At 46.0% G+C, this 23,497-nt stretch overlaps 1 protein-coding gene and 1 long non-coding RNA gene across 2 annotated transcripts; one reads left to right on the top strand and one right to left on the bottom strand.

Annotated features, from left to right (window-relative positions):
* Positions 1-582: 582 nt before the first annotated feature.
* LOC106026426 (uncharacterized) lies at positions 583-6,837 on the bottom strand. The gene is made up of 2 exons (XR_001200065.3): positions 6,018-6,837; positions 583-5,380 (listed from the first exon to the last, which is right to left on the bottom strand). It is a non-coding gene; the product is annotated as an uncharacterized LOC106026426 (long non-coding RNA).
* Positions 6,838-6,983: 146 nt separating this feature from the next.
* On the top strand, positions 6,984-22,607 carry Eif3m (eukaryotic translation initiation factor 3 subunit M). Its single transcript, XM_003464486.5, has 11 exons — positions 6,984-7,182; positions 9,018-9,150; positions 9,867-10,005; positions 10,217-10,340; positions 10,442-10,536; positions 14,877-14,960; positions 15,772-15,871; positions 16,313-16,394; positions 21,035-21,178; positions 21,902-21,962; positions 22,413-22,607. The coding sequence occupies exons 1-11, from the start codon at positions 7,141-7,143 to the stop codon at positions 22,531-22,533; spliced, it is 1,125 nt and encodes a 374-aa protein (XP_003464534.1). The 5' UTR covers positions 6,984-7,140; the 3' UTR covers positions 22,534-22,607.
* Positions 22,608-23,497: the final 890 nt, after the last annotated feature.

The following is a 23,497-nucleotide window of genomic DNA, read 5'->3' as shown; positions in this document are numbered from 1 at the left end:
CAGGCAGGGTGCCCACAACAGTGCAGCAGGAAATGCTGAGGGCCCTACAGTGATCCTGGTGAGGAAATTCAAGGGAGGGTGAGCGGTCCTCCCCTGTCCAGCAGGGAAGCTGAGTGATTATCACACTGGTCCTATGGGCTGGATACTGAGGCCCATGAGCATTCCCACGAGGGCACAGCAGCCACAGGGGTGAGGAGTGGATGGGACTGGAGCCTCCCTTCTGGCCTGCTCCCCCCAGGCAAGTGGCCTGCAGGAGTCGATTCTGGGCTCCTCCCTGGCACCTCCATCTCAGAGGCTGCCCTGGCAGATCTGGTCCAGGTTGAGGCACTAATTACCCAGCAATTGGCGGATGGATCAAGACATAGCACATATGCCCCACCAGCCTTTTGAAACAGTTGTACTGGTGTGTGTCCGTCTCTGGAGACCACTGCCAGGACCACACTCTGTCCACACTGCAGTCATTATACCACCCTGGCAGTACAGGTAGTGGCCCTCTCTCAATGTCGTTCCTGGATCTGCCGTGGAAGACCCTGTGTTAATGGCACAGGTGATGGGTGAACTTTAGTAATTTGTGCTAGGAGGTTGGGGTTGGCAAAGATCTTTATTTTTTGGATGAAATTGTTATTATATATCAAACATTCTTGTTGCTGTGCTGCAAAGCCAGAGCAAATTGAGGTGCTACTGAGGGTGCAATTATTCTCCCTTGTGAGAGGTGTCCTTGGGTTAAAAACCCAAAACCGAAGTGGTGGGGGAAGCCTTTGCCTCTGCCAGCAGCCACCTCCCCTGAAACTCCTGCCTTCTGAAAGCAGGTCTTCGCTTCAATGCTGGGTATTGTTGGTATCTGTCCCTGGACCAGCAGGGATGTCATGCTTTATGTAGGTGGCCCCCAGCCCTCATGCGTTTGCATTATGCATTTGTGATTGGTTCATTGTCTAGAGCTTGGATTGATGGTTGTCAGTGCTACACCCATATAGGGGTGGAGCCAGCATATAATATAATGGCAGGAAGGTGTGTCTTGCTCTCTTGCTGGTTTCTGCTTTGCTGTTTGCAGCTGCCATGAACTGCAATCCCACCATACCACCCTGACTTGGAGCCAACGGAGTATGGACTGAAACCTCCAAAAACTGTAATAAATAAACCTTTCCTTTCCTAACCTTGGGCATCAGGTATTTTGTCTCAGCAACCAGCAAGAAGTAACTAAGACAAGGGACCTCTGGTGCCTTCTTCATGACCTGGCCTTCCCGCTCCTCCATACTGTGGTTCTTCTAATGCATTTTCAGGACTTTTGTGATCTTGCAACTATCCAAGCTCCATTTCCTAAATTTTAAGAACTTTAATTAAAAGTTTAAATTGAAGGTGCTATTTGTAGACTTGTCACCCAATGGAAGCCCTGCCATCCTAACACATCCTTGAGTGTCCTTTTAAGACAGTGACACTGGTCATCACAGCTCAGCATCCTGTTTTTTGTTTTTTTAATGCTCTGCTCTCTCTGCTGATCTCAGGGGTCCCACCTACATTTCCCTACTGGCTCTCAGGTGCTTCTTTTCCACCTGGTTACATGTGACCACTATTAAAACATAGGTTTTCTGAACATAAATCATACTTCGGTACAAAAATTTCATATAAAAATACATTGGTAAAGAATTCTTACATTCCGCTTTAAAAATGAAAACACTGAGAACAAAATAGAAGAGGCCAGGGCAGTAGCCGTGATGTGAGCTAGTCCAGGGCAGGAACACTTGCCAACCCATGCAGTCTGTAGAAGGGAGGTTGGCCTGCTGCTTCATTTTTAATAAAATAAAAAATAACACTACTTTTCAGGTGTGATGGTTGATGCTGGGTGTCAGACTGGATGGGGAGACACCCAGGAAGCTGTGGCAAAGGCATCTCCAGAGGTGACCGTCGTGAAGGCAGTGAACTCTCCAGGCCCCTTAGCGTTTGCAGGTGGATTTGCATCAACAACTCTTCAGAGAGCTCCGGATCTTAAGTTTCCTTTACTTACTTTGACTTCCCTCTGTTATTCCCCTGTTATTTCTCAATAAAACTTTTAGAAGTCTAACTTTAGTTATCTTTTTTATTCTATGTGCAGAGACCTTCATTAGTTACCTGTCACTGGGACAAAATTCCTGACACCCAAGATTAATGGAGGAGAGCTATAATGTTCTGTGACTTAAGCCAGTTGATTGATGTCTTCCTAAAACACATCACACTAGAGCTGTAGATGGAACAGAACTAATGCAGTACCTTAAATCTCAATTGTGTTAGCCACAGGAGGCATTAATCTTCCCATTAGACTTCCTGGTAAGAGAAGTCCCGAGGTTAATCTGTTCACTTCACAGGACATGTCCAGTCTGCTGATGGCCACTGCAGGGCTAAGCAGCCTCGGAGGCTGTGAGCCCATCTAATAACCCCTTTCCAATTATATGCACTAGGGACTCTGTTCCTGTGGAGAACCCCAACTAGTACAACAGGATTGTAGTGTGACTCATGTAGAAGCTCAAAATAGGTTCCCGTCCTACAAGGTAAGTATTAGCTCATGAAAGTACTCTTGTGTTCGCCTGGTTGGAAGTTGCGAAGCTCTTCACTGGCATGTTTTTTCCCCTCGTGTATACACGTGGCTTTCTGGAGTCATTTTGAAAAAAAAGTTACTATGATCGTAAGTTGCATCAGGAGTATAAAATTTAATTATTAGCTATAAAGTCTCAGATCTTATAAAGTGATGGTAACTTTGCAAATTCAATGATACACAAGGGCCATGAGTCCAAGATTCCCACCACAAAATATGCACTACAAAAATTTGTTACATAAAACTTGTATTTATAAAAGTATTACTTTAAACTTTTCTGTCAGTCACGATTAGTTGTATCTATGTAAGTGAAAATCGATGTAATGGACCAGGACACCATACGGTGCCACACTCCTGAGATGACTACGGATCCTTCCTCTCCACTGTCATGGCTTACGTGTTGAAGGCATGTCTTGCCTTTTGTTTGGCTTCTGTGTCTTCTACGCTCAAGCTCCATGTTTTAGGCAGCAAAAGGAAGCGCAAGAATGAAAGTCTGCTTCCAGGTTGAGCTGGTTTTTTTGAAAGACCTTTCCCACAAGCTTCCCTTGAAAGTTTTCCGACATCTCCCTGGCTGTGTATAGCTGTAATGAGGCTGTGAAATTTAGTTTCATAGAAAGGAAGGTCACTGCACCACCCCATCCACCACTGACTTATAGAAAATTGGACCTTTGTTCAACTTTATGGTCATTCCTTTTAGGGAAGTTCCTAGGAACGCCTTTTAAAAACTCTAAGGATGAATATGATACAATAATTAAGTTTGTTATTACGGTAGTATAAACGACAACACCTATTTTATTACCTTTAACACACAAAAGTGACCTATATTTTATCTTGGGCATAGAATCAAGTTGGAATTAGTCAGCTCCAATTTCAACTGGCTCCAAACACCTTTATCTGAAACACTGGGAATCTTATTATATAGTAGAATACACAGTATTTCTCACACCATTTGTCTAAAAGGGAGATTTAAGTGAAAAAAAGATCACAGAACATTCAATTAAAAAACAGAGCTTACAGTCATGAAATACATAATTGTGTGCTTTCCTGCCAGTGCTCCTGGGAGCGTTCAGCATGACTCCAGGGCTACAGAGCGAGCTGGCTGCCTGCTGGGACTGTACTGGGACTGCACTGGGCCAGGGAATCGTTTCTAGCCTGGCCAGTGTTTTGTGTCTTTCCCTTCTATACATTTTTTTTTTTTTTTGGTTTTCTTTGGCATTTTAAATTAATGAGGTATAATTTTAAGATCAATAAACTACACATGTACAAGCATACCATGCTGCATACTGCTATCAATGTGGACCAGTTTGAATTCTCAGGAATTTTATGACTTGAATAGTACAGAATGTCTGGGTTCATTTGCATAGAAAAATTATTTTGAGGCTCATCCATGCTATTTCATATACCTGTAGTTCATCATTTTTATTGCAAAGTAATGCAGACATCAGTGTATTAGCAATCACATAGCAATTAACTGCTAAACTAGTAATAGACATAAAACATACAGACACAGAACAACTTATTCAAATGTCCATTCATCTGCTGATAAACTTCTTGGTTTGGGCTATTAACAAAAAACTGCTATCTTTTCTCTTTTTGAAAATAATACTTTCTCAAAATGATAAACACAAAGTTACTATACGACCCAGTAATTTTACCCACAGGCATGTAGAGAATCCAGGTATTTTGTGCATGAATGTTCATAAAAGCATTATTCATAATAGCCAAATAAAGGGAAACAACCCAAATACCTAACTGATACATAAACAAAATGTGATTTACTTATCACAATGAAATATTACTAAACAACAAAAAGGAACCCAGGAAAATAAGAAGGTGCTTGGAAACATTACACCTAGGGAAAGTAGCATAGAAGGCCACATATTTTATGTCATTTATACAAAATGTACAGAAGAGGGAAATTTACATAGTTTTAATTAATATTTTCTTAGTGATCAATGATATTGGTATCTTTTTTTGGGCTATGTGAACATTTGTGCATATTTAGTGAAACCTATTGTCTACACTACAACAATGTTTTCCAATTATTGAGCTTTTAAATTCTTTCTATTGTGGGCTATAGGTATGGGCAGATTCCACAACCCTGGATCAATCAACTGCAGATCAAATATATTATAGAAAACAAATGTCTGCTCCAAACATGCACATATGTCATTATTCCCTAAGTGGCACAACTATTTTCAGAACACTTACCTTACATAAAGTATTAAACACAGCATTGTACACAAGAGACCTGAGCATGAATGGATTTTGGTTTCTTTGGTGGGGTCCAACTGGAACCAATTCTTAATAATTCTTGAGGGATGACTGTGTGTTCTGGCTTTCAGTCCTTATCACATGTGATTTGTGGATATCTTAGCAGTCTCTTTCAATGAGCAGAAATTCTCTACTTCGATGAAGTCAAACTTACCAATTTATAATTCATGATTATGCTTTCAAAGATATACCAAAGGAAAAAAAATCTTAACCCAGAATCACACATTTTTCTCTTTTCTACTAGAAATTTAAGTTTTAGAGTTTATATTTAGATTAATTTTTCCATTTAGGATAAGGTCTGGATTCTGGGTCTTTTATTTCACATATGATTATTCAACTGTTCTAGCGCCATTTGCATCTTGGTTAAAGGTCAGTTTAAGGCTGTGTTAGACATCATTGTGACAAAATACTTGTGAGACACAACTAAATGGAAGAAAGAATTATCTTGACTCACAGTTCTGGAGGTTTCAGTCCACCGTCAGCTGGCCCAGTTAGATGTGTGTGAAGGCAGAAACATCATGGTGGAGGAAGGCTGTACACCTGATGGGGGCAGGAAGCAGAGAAAACATAAAGCCCCAGACAGGCCACAAGTATGGGCAGAGTCCACAACCCCGGAAGGGGCCAAAGAGGAAGGGGCTTGGTCCAGATACAGTCCCCAAAGTCCTGCCCCTGCCCCACCTCCTTCAACTGGGCCCCACCTCCTGCTTCCCTGCCATCCAATAAATCACGATGGGCAGACCAATGAGTGGATGGCATTGGGCACTGATGAAGTTAATGCCTTCGTGATCCAATCACCTCTCTGTACTCTGCTCTGAAAAGCATCCAGCCCTCAACACACAGGTCTTCAAGGGCCACCTCACATTTACACTATGGTGTGGGGCTACCTCTGGGCTCTCCGCTCTGAACCTTGTCCTACGTGTCAAACTCCATGCCAGTTCACACTGTCCTGACCACCTGTACCATTCTGCATTCTTAACAGCAACTGAGTGTTGCAGTGGCTCCACATCCTGGTTAGCACCCGTGTTTCCGGTTTCAAAGGAATCTCTCTTTACTATTACAATGAGTGCCTGGGCGCAGCTCATCTTGATTTGAATTTCCAGGTTTGTATCCTTACTATGAATTTCCCATCTTTTTTTCTTAATTTCCTCTACTTTCCTAAACAAAATCTGATACCCACCCCAGGCAGGCAGCAAGGCCTCCTTGTTGTGTGTGCCATCCTGTAAGAACTGCAGTACAGTCTGCCTGAGTTATGGAGAGCATTGCCTTGAATTCAGCCCAGACTTGGGGTTTCCGTGGCTTCCTCTTTTCTCTTGCACTCAGATCTGATTTGTCAGTAACACTAAAACAATATAAATGCAATGAATTTCTCCCAACCACCCCGCCCTCCTCTTTCATCTAGCTTTTAAAATGTCCTGATTCTTCTCCCTACTTTGACCTGTAAAGTGATCCTTTTTTAAAAAAAAAGTTTGATCTCTTCTTTTTCAGCTCAAACCCGGACTTGGCTTCCCACTTTAAAAAGTGCTTACTGCTGCCCTGCTCCGCCGCCAAAGGCTCTTTTCTGCTGTTCCCCTCTGCCTGCCCAGCCAGGATTTTCTCCTTGCCTCTTCCCTCGTTCCAGCAAGACTCCGCATCTGCGAGACACCTTCCAGTCTGCTTCTGAGGGTTCAGCTCCGCCCTCCCTGTACCTGTCTTCCAGGCGGCCTGTTCCCCTGACACTAGTGAGCGACAACAGCAGGGCTCACCAGCACCCAGCGCCCCACGCATCAAGCCTCACCTCGACTGCCCAGAGGACGCGGGCGGAGCCAGAGGCTGCCTCCGCTCTGGGTACTGCTCCTCCCTAGATACCCAGCCCCAGCCCTTCCCGAATTTTAGTTTGAAGCAGTGTCTCCCGCGGCCGCTGCCCCGCCCAGGCTGTGTTGGTTCTCGCGATCCTCCCTCGTCCCGGCTCGGCCCGGCCCCGCGCTCTCACGGTCCCGCGCGCCCCTGTAGCAGGAGCGCTGCCCGCTGGCGGCCGCCAGAGTCCACGCTTCCGCGCCGCGCTTCGAAGCCGTGGAGCTGCCCACGCGCGGCCAGGAAAAAGGAGGGCGCGGCGCCACTGCTGGGAAATCCACGCGGGGCGTCCTGCAGCCGCCGGAAATGAACCCGGAAAGAAGAGCTTAGAGGACGCGGCCCCGGAAATCTCCCTTAGCTCTGCCCCGGACGCGCGCGCATAACCCGGAAGTAGTTGTGCGGGCAGGCCGCGAGCACCAGCGTCCCTTCCGGTCGGCGTGGTGCTACAGTGTGGTGCGGGCTCCGACACTATGAGTGTCCCGGCCTTCATTGACATCAGCGAGGAGGACCAGGTGCGTATGGGTCGCCCCGGGCGGGGCCGCTTAGGGACGCGGGGCCGGGCGGGAGGCAGAGGCGCGCTCGCAGGCGGGGTGGGGGGTGCGGCCCGGCCCGAGTCCCTGCCCGCCGGCTCCCAGACCTCCCGACGCGGAGTGCGGCCTCTGGACGGCGCCAGCCCTAGGTGGCGCGAGGCAGGGCCGGACCCGCGCGCCTCGGGAAGACGGGTGACCCGCAGGGAGTCTCGCGGCGGCCACACCAGGTGCCCCCGGGTCGCGCGCATTCCCACCCAGAAGTGCGAGCTGCGTCCTGCTCGCGGCGCTGCGCCGCAGCCAGTGCTGCGTGGCCTCGTTGCTGCCCCTTTCCGGGCACAGTGGTCCCGAGTCTCTGAAGTGGCCGTTAGCTTGCAGATGCGACCCCGCCCCGCGGTGCAAACGGGTCGGGGGCCCTGGAGCACAGGACAGGCGCGGAGCCGGGACGCGCAGCGCACTGCATTGGATGCTGCTGCCAACAGCTGGCTGTTGGGTCACGGAAAAAGTTTCGATCTTTCTTTTGTAACACACGAAAGAATTTGTTAACGGCGAAGTTCCTGTCACTGCTTGTACAAGATAGCGTCCCTTAGGTTTGGCACTACTCGAGGCACGTCGGTGTCGCACTGGCTTTTCTGGGTTTCCATTTGGTCGGATGCCGGTTAGACCGGAGTTAACCCTGAGGTTCTTCACCCACGTTTCCTTTTACCTGTGCCGCGCTGCAGCCACCGACCCGTGAGAAAGGCGTGAAAACCGAAGGTTTCAGGGGTTATTTGAAAGAGTTTGCCCTGGATCCACAAGTGCCTCCCTGTGTTTCTTCTCCCAGTTATAGCGGTTGATGCCAAGGCCTAGCTAGAAAGGGGCTTTCCGGGAGGCTCCTAGGTGCTGGGATCACAGGCCTGCGCCACTACACCCAGCCGCCTTTGTCTTTTGGGACCATGTTTTGTTTCTCTAATTGCCAATGAAGCATGCTTTCCAATAGTTTTGTTCTCTGATAATGTGAGGGTGAATGTTTTGAATTCTTGCTTATAATACTAGCTCTCATACGAGATTACTATGTTTTTTGAAAAATTAAGCATTAACAAATCTGTCGACTTAATATACATTGCTGAGGTAGCAAACATTTGTGGGTTTGAAATTTTAATGGCTTCCACCAAGTTTTTTTTGGGTGTGATCTAGAAAAATATGCCTAAGCGTTACTAATGATCCCCTTTCATGTCTGGTTCTGTTTTCATTTTATTGTCTTAACTACATTCTTCATAATTGTCTACCATGAATCCTGAGCCCTTAAAAGAAAAAAGTATAAATTCATGTGACGAGGCACTTCCAACATGATACATATATTTGAGACAATATTCATGGGATTTAGTCTTTGTATGTGCCAAATGCTTGTCTTGGCTGGGTTCTCACTCGTTAAAACAGGCCTCCTCCTTTCCCAGGTAATGCCTGTGGCTTTTCTAGTCGTGTGGCTGTGTGTGAGGGACCGCACTCTTCAGGAAGGAAATGTGGCATGGAATGCTTTGCATTGCACTAGTTTTAGAAAGCTTTTGCTACAGGTACTGCAGTCCAGCCAGATGAAGGTGACCTCTGAGAGTGTCTGTGTGCTGGGCCTTCAGGAAGATAGGAGGGCCCTGAAACGGAGTGGGAAATAGATGGATTCTGAAATATAGTTGTTCGACATTGTTCAGAAGTGGCATAGAATGGTGTTTAACGTTTTGTTTTACTCTGTGGCTGGTGAACCTGTGGCACCATCCCATTGTTGTGTCATCGAAAGCTCTTGAGCGTCCACCGATCCTGACATACACCAGTCTTTGCTTCCACAGGCCGCAGAGCTGCGTGCATACCTCAAGTCCAAAGGAGCAGAGATCTCAGAAGAGAACTCGGAAGGGGGGCTGCATGTGGACCTGGCTCAGATCATTGAAGCCTGCGATGTGTGTTTGAAGGAAGATGATAAAGGTTTGGTTTTAATTTTTGTAATATTTCTTAATCATAAGATTTTGTTATGTTGTGTTTTATACTTTTCAGTACTATTTTAAGCCTTCAGGCAATTTTGAGAAAACCTCCTCTAACATTTGTATTTCTTCCAGGTTATTATACACATCAAATGCTGATAATTTCAAGTGATCTAAAAACAGTTTAATTATTAGGCTGATTCTGATTCCCTGTGTACTGCAATAAAGTGGGGACTTTTTGAGATTGCAAGTTGTGAAATCTCTAGACATGATTAGCGATTAGACTTGGCAAATGACTCATGTATTAATACTTGAAAGTGAGCCAGCAAAGGGAACATTAATAGCTTTCATTTCTAGATAATCCTGTGTGTGTAGTACAGAGTTTTCCTCGGCTGAGACGGCGTCCTAGCCTAAGGCCTAACTAGTAACTTCAAACAATCTAACATGCAAGCAGACATGGGGACTGCGTACATAGGCAGGGTCTCCTGCTCTGCTGTGCTCGTTAGAAGCCAAGTCTTAGCAGTTCTGCTCTGCTCAGGGCTGGCAGTCACTTTCTGAGCCTGTGTGTGCTACATTTTCTGCCCTCCACTGAAGGGGAGGTGGGCGCAGGGCTGCATCCCAGGGCCTGGTTAGCTGTGTGGGTACTGTAAGGTGAGGGGCTGTTGAGGGGGAGCTCCGGTGGACACACTGAGTGCCAACCTTGCTGTTGCTGCTATGCAGATGTGGAGAGTGTGATGAACAGCGTGGTCTCCCTGCTGCTGATCCTTGAGCCCGACAAGCAGGAGGCACTGATCGAAAGCCTGTGTGAGAAGCTGGTCAAGTTCCGGGAGGGTGAGCGACCGTCTCTGAGGCTGCAGCTGTAAGTCCCCACCCGGCGGCTGCCCCCCTCCTGCTCCTGGGAACTTGATGCTGGCTGTGGCTCTGAGACGTGGCTGTGGGCCGTGTGGGCAGGCCCTGCGCTGGACAGTTAAGAGCTTAGCAGTGATGGCACCTCGGGCCAAGAGAGTGCAGGGACCCCAGCCTGGCTCCCAAGGTGCTGATATTGAAGTTGCTCTGTTCTCTGCTCACAGGCTCAGCAACCTCTTCCACGGGATGGATAAGAATACCCCGGTGAGGTACGCAGTGTACTGCAGCCTCGTCCGTGTGGCGGCGTCCTGCGGGGCCATCCAGTATGTCCCCACTGAGCTGGACCAGGTGTGTGGTGGCCTGTGCACCTGCGGAGTGGAGTGGAGAGGGGTGTGCTGGGGTCGCTGCTCCACTGAGAGACAGTGTTTCTCAACTCTGTCTCTCCCCAGGTTAGAAAGTGGATTTCGGACTGGAACCTCACCACTGAGAAGAAGCATACCCTGTTAAGGCTGCTTTACGAGGCACTAGTGGATTGTAAGAAAAGGTACCCAAGCGGCAGGCACACGCTCCCCTCCGGGTGGTACAGGTTGGCGGGGATGGTTGTTGAAGGCAGGGTAGGTGCCCTTGTTCTCTTTCACCTCCGCAGTTGTTACACATCTGTTTTTGTAAGTTTTCCTAAGTTGCAGGGAGGTGTGTGCTTTGGTGGGGTTTGGGTCTCTGGGGCTTCCATCAGCCCTGCAGACTCTGCCCAGGACACTTCTTCCACAAAAGTTTTAGGCTGCCTTTAAGGGATCGGTTTGGCCCAGTTTTTGAAAATGAGTTTTTGTTTTAATGAAAGATAATCTGAAGTGGTTTTGTGTGTGTGTGCATGGGTTTTGTTTTTGTCTTTTTGAGACAGAGTTTCACTGTGCAGTGCAGGTTGGCCTTGAACTCATGGATCTCCTGCCTCAGCCTCCCAAATGCTGGAAACACTGGTGTGCACCACCAAGCCCAGCTGATCTTCGGGTTTGACCATCTTTTTAATTTGTTTTCTCACACTGATTTTAGAAAAAGTAACTAGTTTTCAACTTAGCCATTTCACACATTTCATAATGGCTTTCAGTTTCAGTGTTTAATATGTCAGAGAGTGTTGGCAAGATTAAGAGGTTTTTGTTATGTTAAAATAGATTGTTTTTGCAGACCATTTAAAATATCAGAAGAAACGCGAATATTTTTGTTGTGAAAGTTGGAATGCTTTGTTTTTGAAGAGGATGAGCAGGGGATTCTTGTCTTCATGTGAGTCTGAAGCTGTGGATGTTTCTCACAAGCGGCCAGAAGGTGCCAAGGGAAGAGAAAGGCCATTTCACTCGGAGGTCGCTAGTGGCTGTTAAGAGAAAGAGTCTGTGTTTGAATGCAGGTGTTAAATATCTGGGCTGTTCAGTTCTAATCTTTCGCCACTTGTTGCATAACCCTGGATAAACTGCACGTAGAGCACCTTTGCTTCCTGCTTCAGCGTGCAGTTGCTGAAAGGTGAAATGTGCCGCACATGTTCTTATGGCAGGCTCCCCGCACGGCTTGTTGGGTATCCCCGCTGCCACCCTTCCCATCTTTCCCAGGCTTTTCCTGAGGGCCATTGGATTTCCTGGCGTAGGGACACCTAAGTGATTGGCACCACCCTGACTTCCCAGACACTTGTCAAGGGCAGGTTTTTCTGTTCCTAATCAGCCAGCCCTCAGCTGTGGAGGAAAGTGGCTGAACGAATCTTCTGGAGAAATCCAGGGAGCATGGATCTACTGCGGCTGCTGCCCCTTCATGGTGGTCACAAGCGGGACTCAAGGCAGCTCTGCCAGTCTGTCCCCTGAAACCTCCTGCAGCTGGGCCGGAGGCATCATGCTCTGGAGTCTGCCCTGCCCGCCCTCTGGTAGCTTCTCTGTAGGTTCCTTTTCTTCTCTAACCCTGGACGTGGGCTGACCCGGTGTGGAGCTGTTCTGCTGGGCTGCAGGGTGCTCCACAGTCTTGCCGTGATGCTGGGTGGGCCAGGATTCGTGGTTTTGGGGAATGGGGCGTCCCCTGTGCTGTGTAGAGGGCTCCTCACATCCCGCGCCCGCAGCAGTGAAGCTTAGTTTTCCTCCTTAGCCGGATTTCTCTGTTCTCTAACTCCGGAACACTCTAACACTTCCAAGGCTTTCATGTGCTCAAGACCGAGACCTGGACTTCAGCCTGGGATTCCCTGTCTTTCAGCCCCACCTCTGGCCATCACCAGATGCCGTCAGCTCTGCACAGATCCAGGCAGACCTATGCTCGCTGCATCTATTTCTTACCTCGATTCCTTAAGTCTCTGCTAACTGGTTTCTGCTTTGGGCCTTGGCCCCTTTCCGTCTGTTACGAATACAGCTGCATGAAGTTCTGTTCAGTGTGGAGACGAGATTTTCTGCTCTGCTTAGAACCTTCAGCAGCTCTGTTCTGAGGAAGCAGAGCCGACTCCAGGGCGCTCCTTCAGCAGCACCCCTCCTGCCCCTGAGAAGCTACCCGCGCCTGCACCTGTGCTTCCTCCTGTGCTCGCAGTGAGGCGCTCAGCGCTGAGTGGCGGCCTGCATGAGGTTGGGTTCCCAAGTTTTTGCTCTGCTTCGGGTGGTGCCTGACCCTGGTGTCTCATGACTCTTGTGAAATACAGACAAATAGGGCTCCAAGGCCAGCGATGGCAGTGACGGTGAGAGGAAGCAGGTTTGAACAGCGGGGTGCCGTCTCTAAGCACCAGTCTGGTCGGGGCTATGGCTTCTCTTGGTGCAAAGGGAGCCTGTGTGAAGGCTGCTCCTTCATTGGGCATTGCAGCAGATGTGGCCGGGGGACTCTTGTTGCTCTTCCTCAGCCCTCGGCAGGCCATTCTGACTCCTGTGTGGGCTGGGATCTCTGTTCCTCTAATCCTCCCTTGGGCCAGGCCACTTGCCGTGCTTCGGGATGCGGAGCCACGTGTGTACCCCGGGCTGTGCTCCCGAGCTTCAGGTCTGTTGTCTGTCGCTTGTTCCCATTTGCAAGTGGCCCACAGGTGTATCAACTCAGTGTGATCTGAGGAGTGGGTCACTTTCTCCCTCCCAAGTGTCTGTGTCCTCCTGATAGTGGCGCAGCTATTTCTTAGCAGGATATCTCAGGGTGTCCTCAGGGCCCGCTGTCTGCAGCTCCCTGACTAAGCGCAGTGCCTGGCTGATTCCGTGCTGCAGTGATGATGTCCTTGGGTGTCAGCATGGTCCCTCTCTGGTAGTGGACCTTTGAGTGTTCATTTTCAGGGTGCAGAACAAGATACGAGGTTCCTAGCATAGCCCCCACACGCACCCCGCTGTGTGTGGGACTCCTCGACATGTCGTGTACTGCAGTGATGGGTGTGTGGGCTGTGATGCCAGCATCCTCTTCCCCGTCATACACAGACACAATGGCCAGCTGTGTCAGGCCCAGAAGCCTGAGCGATCGCCATCAGGACTGGAGCTGGCTCATGAGCTGAGGACGATTCTCATGCCTTCACATAATTGAGAAAAGTCGAATGGGAGTATTTCACTACTCGAACATCTGAATCTAAGTTTCAGTGTCGATGAAACTTCCTTGGGGCACACCTGTGCACACTTGTCTATGTGAGGTCTGGCTGCTTGGCAAGGGTTGGGTCACTGGCGGTGGAGCTCAGCTGGGCCGCAAAGCATAAGGTCCACCCTGTCCCACACAGCATGCTGGCCCTGTGAGGAGTCCATGTTTTAGTTGCGCACCTCCCTTTGGAGCAGTGTGTGCTGCTTGGGTCCCATTTGACACCCTTGGTGGACAGAGGGTTACCAGCTTGGCTTGGGGGAGGAAAGGGCTTGTCTGTCAGCCCCGCCTGCCCAGGAGGAAGGTGAGCACATCAAAGGTACTGAGTGGACGGATGCTGCTGGCCTGGGGCCTGGATGCCTGTACATTTGGATTTGAGTCTTACAATTTGGTTTTCTTTAGTGTTCATGAGAGTGTCAGGTATCATGCTGTGGATTTCTAAGTGGATTGTAAAGATTCTTTAGCTGGTAAGATCCACCAGATTGGCGTGTCCTGTGGCTGCTGCAGCCAGGAAGCGCATGGACCTGTGCTTGGAGAGTGGGCCAGGGAAGCTGAGACAGTCACATTACTCGATGGGAGACGCTAACTACTGCTTAGCCGTGCCTGTAATTGTATTTGTGTATAGACCTTAATTTTTAAAGAAACTTCAGAGCCCCATTTAGCTTTCTGACATAAGTGCTGGATTCCCTACTAAGTTTCTGCAAGTTGAATACAGGTGTGGAGAGAAAAGTGATTTTTTCAAAAAAAGAAGAAAAATCCAGTGTCCCCTAGTTTGGTAATGCCTTGTCTCACTGGCTGAGGACCTGCCAGTTTAAAGGAAGTAATGATGGGTAAAGGTAAACATTTTCTAGGAGTCCAAGTTCAGTGACGGTAATGTTATTTAACCCTTTTCTTGGCAGTGATAGTTGATCATCTACATGTTTTTAAGGATACTCTCATTGGGAGACCGTCACAGGAGAGTTGCTGGAGTATGTGCTGTGGTTTCCGTAGTCAGTTTCAGGAACCCGTGAACCTTTTTCTTGCCCTGAGCCTTTCCCGTGCCTTTCACCTGGAAAGCCGCTGACATCCCCCCGCTCCCCACCAGTTAGCCAAGGCGATAGTGGCAAGGGCTGTTTTATACCCTGGGCATCTCAGCTTCCTGTCTTGAGTAGCCACTCTCTGCTGCTTTTGTTACATCACCTTCGTTTCTGTTATGAGGTTGTTCCTCTCTAGTTGTCTGACTTACCCTGGTGCCCACAGATGCATCATCAGTACAGTAGCTGCTGCTTAGTGCTCATTTTAGCACTGAATGACAGTGACATACATTTAGATTCCTGACACAGTATTTCTTTTTAGTGATGCTGCTTCCAAAGTCATGGTGGAACTGCTTGGGAGTTACACGGAAGACAATGCCTCCCAGGCACGAGTCGACGCCCACAGGTAATGCGGAACATCGCTGTTGTGGGTGGTTCTATAACTCCGAGGCAAGCTGGAATACTTGGTTACAAAGCTCTGAGATCAAGTCTGCTACTACCAGTGGGCCAGACAGTGCACTGTGAGATTCAAGTTTGGTGCTGAGCTGTTGGTCACTGCGGGGAATCCATGGCTGGGGACAGCAGTTCCAGGGTGTGAGCTAGACCCCCCCTCTCTTTCACTTTAAGGTATATAAATGGGGAACATTCGTGGACTTGCTAGAAATTAGCCCCCCTGCTGATGAGAAACTAAGAGCTTTAAGCAGTCTGAGATTGCATGAGTAACAGTAAGGATGAAAAGCTCTATTTTCTTTATTTTTTTTATGAAGTTGCTGTTACTGGGCTGTTGCCCAGGAACCCTGGCCATGCACATCGGAGATGGGGTGTGGGCCTCTGACCTCAGCCTAGCCTGCCTGTGTTCAGATTTTCCTGCACCCCTTTTAGCGAGTGGGGACCGTGTTAGGCAGGTTCTCGGCAGCAGTAGTGCAGGAGCCCGATGCCAGTGTGTGACTCTGGGACATTCGTGAGGGGTTCAGGGATGAGGGGCCCCTGAGCCCCTGCTGAGGTGTGGCTGCAGCATTCTCTTCAGTGCTGCTTTATCTCCTTACGTTAAAACAGGTGACCTGGTACAGCCTGTGTTAGCCTCATTAATCTCTTTCTTGTACCTTTTTAGTGTGTGCACTTGACTCAAGTTTGCTGAGTTAATTTTGTGACCTGCAGAGAGAGCAGAAAGCAAAGATTTGAAGACACTGAGCTTGCTTTTCTGTTTTCCAATAAAGGTGCATTGTACGAGCTCTGAAAGACCCCAACGCATTTCTTTTCGACCATCTGCTTACTTTAAAGCCAGTCAAGTTCCTGGAAGGCGAGCTGATTCATGACGTAAGTGTGTGTGTCCTCCTGCGCCTTTGGTGCTGAAGCAGCATGCCCTCTGCCCTTGGCCTAACCCATGGAGCTCTGCACTGGGGGCAGCAGTTTGGGGCCACAGCTGTCCCCAGCCCCAGAACAGTCTTGTTCCTCGTCCCTGTCTTTGGTCAGACTCGGGTTGGCCATTATGGACTTCAGTAATACACATTTCGTTTATTAATGTACCACACCCATTCAGAAGACAGATGATGTTATCTTCTGTTTGGCTGTGCCATTTAACAGCAGTTTAGGCTAGCTATGTTTCTGATTATTTCATTTAAAAAGTGACCAGTGTGAAAGCAGAGGGGTTGGGCAGTGGTTTGATGAGACTCTTTCTGCAGCTATCAATGTCTTAAACATATTGAGTATAAATCTGGATTCTGTGTTGACAGTATCTTTTTTGTTTCATCTGTGTAGCTTTTAACCATTTTTGTGAGTGCTAAATTGGCATCGTATGTCAAGTTTTATCAGAATAACAAAGACTTCATTGACTCACTTGGTAAGTTTTGGGTTTCTGCCCTGAGGGATGGGTCCATGGGAACATGCTCTGGGTAACAGTTGTGGACTACAAGATGTGCAGACATGTTTGTAGCCTTGTCTGCATTCCTCTGAGTGGCCTATGACAGAAGAGAAACAAATGTTAAATGGCAGTTTAAAAGAATACTGAGGTGAGCTGTGGTGGTGGTGAGTGCCTTTAATCCTAGCTTCTTAAAAGGAGCGTTTCAACTTCAAGGCCAGTCTGGGCACCAGCATACCCTGTCTCAAAAACCTTCATATGCATGGGCTGGGATGCAGCTCCATGGTAGAACGCATGCCTGCCATGTACCAGGCCATGGTCAGTGCCCAGTGCTGCACGGGTGTCTTGGTTACTTTTCTCTTATTGCTGGGACAAAATGCCTGACCCCCAAAATGAAGGAAGGGAAGGTTTATTTAGCTCACAATTTGGGGTGGTTTCAGTTGATGCTCAGTTGGCGCCAAGGCAGGGTGGCGAGGCACTGGGACTAAACTTCCAGGCACAGAAGACAGCAGAAGCAGCCAGAGCAAAAGGAGGGAGCGAGGAACACAAGCCTCTTCCTCTCTTCTGTTGTAAGCAAGCTACATGTCCCTGGTTGAAGGAGCACTCAGACCCTGTGTACCCGCAGTTTTTTTTTGGATAGGAAATTGTCCTCAGGACTTTGGACTTACCAAGCTCTGATGCCTGGAGCTATATTGCTACTGTCTCTCTCCCCCCCCTCCCCCCAGGGTGTTTACAAAGTGACTACCCTGGCCCCTGCTGAGTTGCCTCCTTAAACTTCTAAATTTCTCAAGCTGAGACAGGTGGGCAGCAGAGGCTCCATAAACACATGGAAATTAACGTGAACTATCAATGGGCCAGTCTGACCATAGTGCACTGAAACTGGAAATTAATGGCGACCATTGCAAGTGGGAGTCACAAACCATGCAGGATACAAGATGGCATGTGTTATGACAAGAGCCAAAGGTTAGCGCTCCTGGGCCTTTTCTCTCCTAAGCCTGTTGGACTTGGGCCCCTTCAGTTCAAAGAAAACCATGATTCTCATGAAGTCCCAGCCAGAGTGAGGTGCCTGCAGGAGTAGTTCCATGATAGCCTGCAATTTTAAAGCTGGGTCGAGAAGGGCTCCTGTTGCCTCATTGTAATGGTGCTGTTTCAAGAGATGATTCAAGGCACTGTGTGAAGCTCAAGGTTATTGTTTGAAACAGAGTTGTCTCTGTGGAGAAGACCTTAATTCCTTAGATGTGTGGTGACTGCATTTTTAGCCAGTTCCCCCACCATGTAGCTGCAAAACTGTAGTAGAAAACATTTTTCCTCCCTCAAGTATGCCTCATGCTTTGATCCTTCTACCACCAGAAATTAAAGAATTACCAAAGAAACAACACTGCTGATTAGAAATAGATACGTAACAATTTGATGATAGGAACTGCCAGCTCCAGTGTGTTGAAGACCCCATAAAACGTCTGATTTTCAGGCCTGAGCTCTGTCTTCAGTCTGTCCTCATGCATCAGAGTTCAGTGCCGTTTGTTGAATTGAGTTGAACCTTGTCTTCGTTGAGCAAAGCCCCTGTGCCAGCGATCCTGAACCTTCCGGAGCTTCCAGTGGTGCAAAGAGCCTGCCATGGCAGGCCTGCCACAGGTTCGCCATCACTGTCATAACAGTTTATACTCTTTATTTTCTCTGGAGCATGTTTTTAACATACTACGAAGAGAATACTTAGGAAGAAACTCCAGTTGAGCAAGTTTTGAATGTTCTAAAAGGACAGGTTTTGTTTAACAGCAAAGCAACTATGAAAGTATGGGGCTTTGTTCAGGCAATAATCAAAATACGTGAGAAGGTGATGATGTGTCTCATATTTGAATTGAATTATTAAGTCTTAGGTTTTTGAGATGTAGATGTACAGTTATAATCTACCTGATTATACCTGGTTTTTGGCATGGTGATCATTCCTGTCACCCATTCCTGTCCCCAATTGGAATTGGGGAAGGTTGACTTTACTTGGACACAAGGCATTTGAAATAACGCCAAGATGAAGCAGAGGCGCGATTGTTAGTGTGGAGTGCTTTGCCAGGTGCACTAGACCCAGAAAACTACATTCTGTCCCAGTTAATTTGCTTTGTGGCATGAAGCCCTGTGATGGAATGTTAATGTCAGCACCCTCTTTATTTACGCACCAAGGCAGAGAGGAGTAGTAATTAACACTTTGACACTCCCCCATTGATGTGTAATTGACTGTTTCAAAGGAGCACTGGTTCATAAGCTATTGCATGCATTAAAATTGCGTTTTCTATGTGGCAGCATTTTAAGGCAGGGGTCAGTGACAATGCAGAAATTGCTCAATGATGCACATTTTTTTATTACTGCATTAAGGTTTTGACATATTAGTAATGAATAAATGTTTCCATAAAATTAGATTTTTTATAACTTTAGAATTGAAATACAGGGCAGAAAACCAGCCCCTTGGAGGTAGTGTTCTAGTGGTATGAGACAAAGGCCTACAACACCTCAGCTCCAGCTTCACTGCATCTGTCTGCATGTACGGAGGGCTAGGACTTTGTGTCTTTGTTTTAAACAATGACTAGACATCAGTTTAAACTCCTCAGTTTCCACATGTGGAATGGATGATGGTTTATGTAATCCCTCCTGGAAATAGTCATCACTGCTTCATTTTTTTCACTCATGGTAAAACTGTAACTGCACAAAGTAGCAATAAAATAGGTTTTAAAGGTATTTTTAATAATACCTTAGTATTTGCAGGAATTTCTATCATTTTATCATATTAAAAAAACCACAGATGCCCCAAGTACTGGGAATGTTAAGGAATTTTTTAGAATCTTTAACTTGCTCTGACAGGAAAAATTTGTAACCTTGCTAATTTATTTTACTAATTAGAAATCATTTCCTAATTTGCTTTTGTTTTGTGAACATGTACACAAATTAAATATCTTCCATCAGAAGTCTGTTAGTTTAAGATGTTTTGGAAAAGATACTTTCATTGAGTTTGTGTATTTAGAGTTACCATGGTATTATTTGACATTTATTACAGCTAAAAGTCAGGTTACAGATGTCTGGATTCCACAGGTGGCATGCATTTTTCGAAACATTTTTTATTCATTTCGATGGTGAGGCCAGAAGCATCATTACCCGGTGTCAGCTAAATTGCCCTGACATGGCCATGTGTGGTCTAGTGTTAACCAGTTGCTATCTTGTTTCAGAAACTTAATCAGCATCTGATTTGCATTTGTTAATTAGGGTTAATGTGCACTAATTGATTTTTTGTTGCTTGTAGATTACCATTAAACCCCGTTAGCAATACTTCTGTGTACCTCATTCATTTGAGTTATGATGATTGGGTTTTGTTGAATGTGTGCCAAATAGGAAGCTGCTTTCGTAATTACAGCTAATTAACAGATGATCATGCCGTATATTAATGGGTTCCCCTACTCTTCACTGTATGTGAACATTGTAAATTTCAGATTTATTTATGGGGGCTTAGGTAACTTTTTCAACAGTATAAACTTGGGGCTCTGAATTACTAAATCACATAATTGGTCATTTGCTGAATGTACATAATTTGAAAGCTCTAACATACAAGTGATTATAAGTAAGTTTTAGAAACATCTTTACAAAAGTGCCATTAAGACAAGTATTATGATACTCTGATAATGCTGCTTCTCCTCAGGGCCAGGTAGTAATGTGAGTTTGTACCTGGTCACATGATCAGCCATCTGCTATTTGCTCCTTGGTTGTGTTTCTTATACTAACGGAATTGGGACTTGGGTAACTTAAGTTTCTAGATCTGACAGATTTTTGTGATCTGATTAGTAATACCATGTTTCATGAGAAATTACAATGCAGAATTGGAATTATTTGTATAGTTTTCTAATTTTGCATTTTAGAACAAGTATCACTATTAGTTATAATACTATAACTTTCAGTTATTTAATTTAGTACTAAGTATTTTGCTTTGTAATGTTAAGTGATAACCATTTTTTTGGCAGTTTTTATTTGTAAATATTGAATCCAAAGTGACCTGAAGGGAAATGGAAATGGTTTCATAACTTAAAATATTTGTGAAAAAATATTATTACATAATGTTACTAGTGATAGCAACACAACACATCCTAGATAGACAATCCTTTGTGTTTAGATGAAGAACTATTAGTGAAAGTAAGCCTGGGTGGGTCATTTAACTAGGAAATGTACTAGGAAATGGGGGTTTTATCTCCTAAAATGTATACATACCAAAATACAAAACAGTACAAAATTTTAGGGCCTAAAGTGTCTTTTCATAGCCCAATCTTTGGACTCTGTGGCATGGCTGTAGTGAAGAACAGGCATGTGAAGTGGATAGAGAGGGTAGATATGATGTATGTGCATCAAAATATCACTGTGAAGCCTGGTGTGTACAGCTACTGTGCACTAGGAATTATGAAAAAGAAATACAGGTCCACAAAAATTAAACACTCATAAGTTTATGATGGGGTTACTTTATAGTTCACAAACACAGGGTTTCTGAAAATTGCCTGTCAAGTGCTCAAACCTGGTGATCCCCACAGCTTGCCTGAGTTGTGACTGTGGCCCTTGAGCGAATTCAGGGCCTGAGCAGGCTCTGTTTTGTTCTTCAGGCCTGTTACATGAGCAGAACATGGCAAAGATGAGACTGCTCACTTTCATGGGAATGGCAGTGGAGAACAAGGAGATTTCCTTTGATACAATGCAGCAAGAACTTCAGATTGGCGCTGACGATGTGGAAGCCTTTGTGATTGATGGTAAGGTAACTGGAATGTTTATGTCAAGGTCTAGGATTTCTGCTATGGAGAGTTTTTACCTTGAACCTTGTGCTAACATGTGGCATATGATTGTGTTTAGTAGATTAGCAGACAGATTTGTAATGTGAAGATTGAGTGGTGTGATAATTCCATGGATTTTGGTATTGTCTTCTGAAAGCACATAGGAGAGGCAGAGTTATATTGTGGTTAAGAGCAGGCCTCCCTAAATAAGCAGAATAGAGTTTGTGATTGTGAGGAGCAAATGAATTAGTGCAGATAAAGGACCAGGCCTGGCACCTAGCAAATAATCTGCAGTGTAGTTCAGAAACAGGAAATTGAACACTAAGTTAGAATAGGATGTTTGCCCAGACTCAAGCTTGAAAATCTAGTCAGTCTCTGCAGTGACATTAAAAATCAGTAGAATGTACAGAAGTGACAAGGTTTCTTTCTGATGCTCTAACTCCCTGGTAGCCCGTAGAAAAGCAGAGCCCTATTAGGATGGGCACCTAGGACTGCAGGGGAAATGCCTCAGAGCCAGGGGACACAAGTGTACCCTTCGGCTGGCTGTGTCCTGTTGCTCTCCTTCCCAGTCAGATTCAAAGAGCTGATCTGTAAAACACAGTGGGAAGGCGTGTAAAGTTTATTATGGTCATGTGGTCCCACCTCAGCTGTGTTTCTTGTGCATGTCCTGTATAACATATAATGTGAAAAATCTTTTTTCAGCGGTGAGAACTAAAATGGTCTACTGCAAAATTGATCAGACCCAGAGAAAAGTAGTTGTCAGGTAAGACATTTCATACTTCGCAGCATTATGTAGGACAGTTTGGTTTGATGTGATTATTGCACTGTTTAGAGAACTGAGGTTGGTGTTCTTTCAAGTTGGCTGTAGTTAAATAGTTGCTATTTATCATAATTTTATTAAAGTTCAGCCTGAATGTGATTAGCTTATTTAATGAAAGAGTCCTATTTTCCAGCACATTTCATTTAATGGCCGAGCACTGGCTGGAATACTAATGACTTTTGTGTCCACTTTATAGAGTTGGTAGGAGAAGAGAAGGTTTGATCAGTATGGTAAAGATTGTTTTTGAAACTAGTATTAATTTTTAAATTCTGTTACTTTTTTATATATATTTAACTTTGCTCTTAACTAGATTCAAGTGTGTAGTACTATAAAAAGAACACCAGAAGATAAAAGGTTGACTAATTCTTTGTTTTTAATTTCTTCCATTTTTAGTCATAGCACACATCGGACATTTGGAAAACAACAGTGGCAGCAACTGTATGACACACTTAATGCATGGAAACAAAACCTGAACAAAGTGAAAAACAGTCTTTTGAGTCTTTCTGATACTTGAAATTATATATGCATATAATTTTGTTCCTTTCTGGGGAAAAAATTAAATCATAGTAAAACATTATAAACTAAAAACTGGTCTGGGTGTTCATTGTCTCAAGTTTGAATTGTCTGCCTTAAGTAGTGCTGGAGTTCTGTTCTGTGCAGGATGCTGAGAGACAGGAGCTGTGGAGGCCGTGTATACAGTGACAGGAGTCTTAAGGGGTGCTGGATGCTATGGCAAATCCCAGATACAAGCCAGCTCCCCTCCTGCTTCTGCAGACCTCACCCTCACCATGGCAGCAGAGGCGGAAAGTGAAGACAGCCGCAGAGCTTGAGCTGCAGTGGCGCTCACCCCAGTGAGAACGGCATCAGCACCGCTGCATCATCTCACCACCGGAAGCATGTGTCACTGTCACTTATCTGTTATTCCCTCAACATTTCTTCCGCCTTTCTTTTTTTAGGCTGGTTGTCATTTTCTGAACTTAGATACTTCTCAATTTCAGTGACTTGGTTGGTCACGAGGCTCTGCCAGTTATCTTCACCAGAAGCAGAGGCAGCCAGGTCAGGAGGCCCTTCAGTCTTGATGGGCTGGAAAGGGCCTTGTAGCACCATTGGGCCCAGAGGCTCTGCTCTCACCTAGGAAAGACCGAGTTGTGCTGGTAAGTGTGCATGTGACTGTAAGAGACAGTCTGGTCAGCCTCTGCTGAGAAGCGAATGATAAAGCCAGTGTCTTTGGGTGATTTATAACAATTACTTGAGTAATTCTGGCACCAGAACCCTATACAATGTGAACCTGTAGCTTATATATTAGCTCTTGATAACCTAATATTTTCTGGGAGACCACAAATGTCTTCTAAAGGGTATTAAACATGCAGATAAAAATCAGTATTGTCTTCTACACCCTTCCCGTCCCAAACATGTCTGTTTTGTGTCTCCTGTCAAAGTGAGAATAAAACTAAAAAGACCAACCGGAAGTGAACTAT

The sequence above is a fragment of the Cavia porcellus genome, unplaced genomic scaffold, assembly GCF_034190915.1.
Source record: "Cavia porcellus strain 051 isolate PalLab524CR breed Dunkin Hartley unplaced genomic scaffold, mCavPor4.1 scaffold_9, whole genome shotgun sequence".
Taxonomy (NCBI): Eukaryota; Metazoa; Chordata; class Mammalia; order Rodentia; family Caviidae; genus Cavia; species Cavia porcellus.
Note: the sequence above shows the minus strand (reverse complement) of the source record. Positions and strands in the feature narration are given on the sequence as shown.

Coding starts and splice junctions, on each gene's coding strand:
- Eif3m (XM_003464486.5), top strand. CDS start 7,141: ATGAGTGTCCCGGCCTTCATTGACATCAGCGAGGAGGACCAG. Junction 10,341..10,441: donor TCCCCACTGAGCTGGACCAG/GTGTGTGGTGGC, acceptor GTCTCTCCCCAG/GTTAGAAAGTGGATTTCGGA. Junction 15,872..16,312: donor AAGGCGAGCTGATTCATGAC/GTAAGTGTGTGT, acceptor TCATCTGTGTAG/CTTTTAACCATTTTTGTGAG.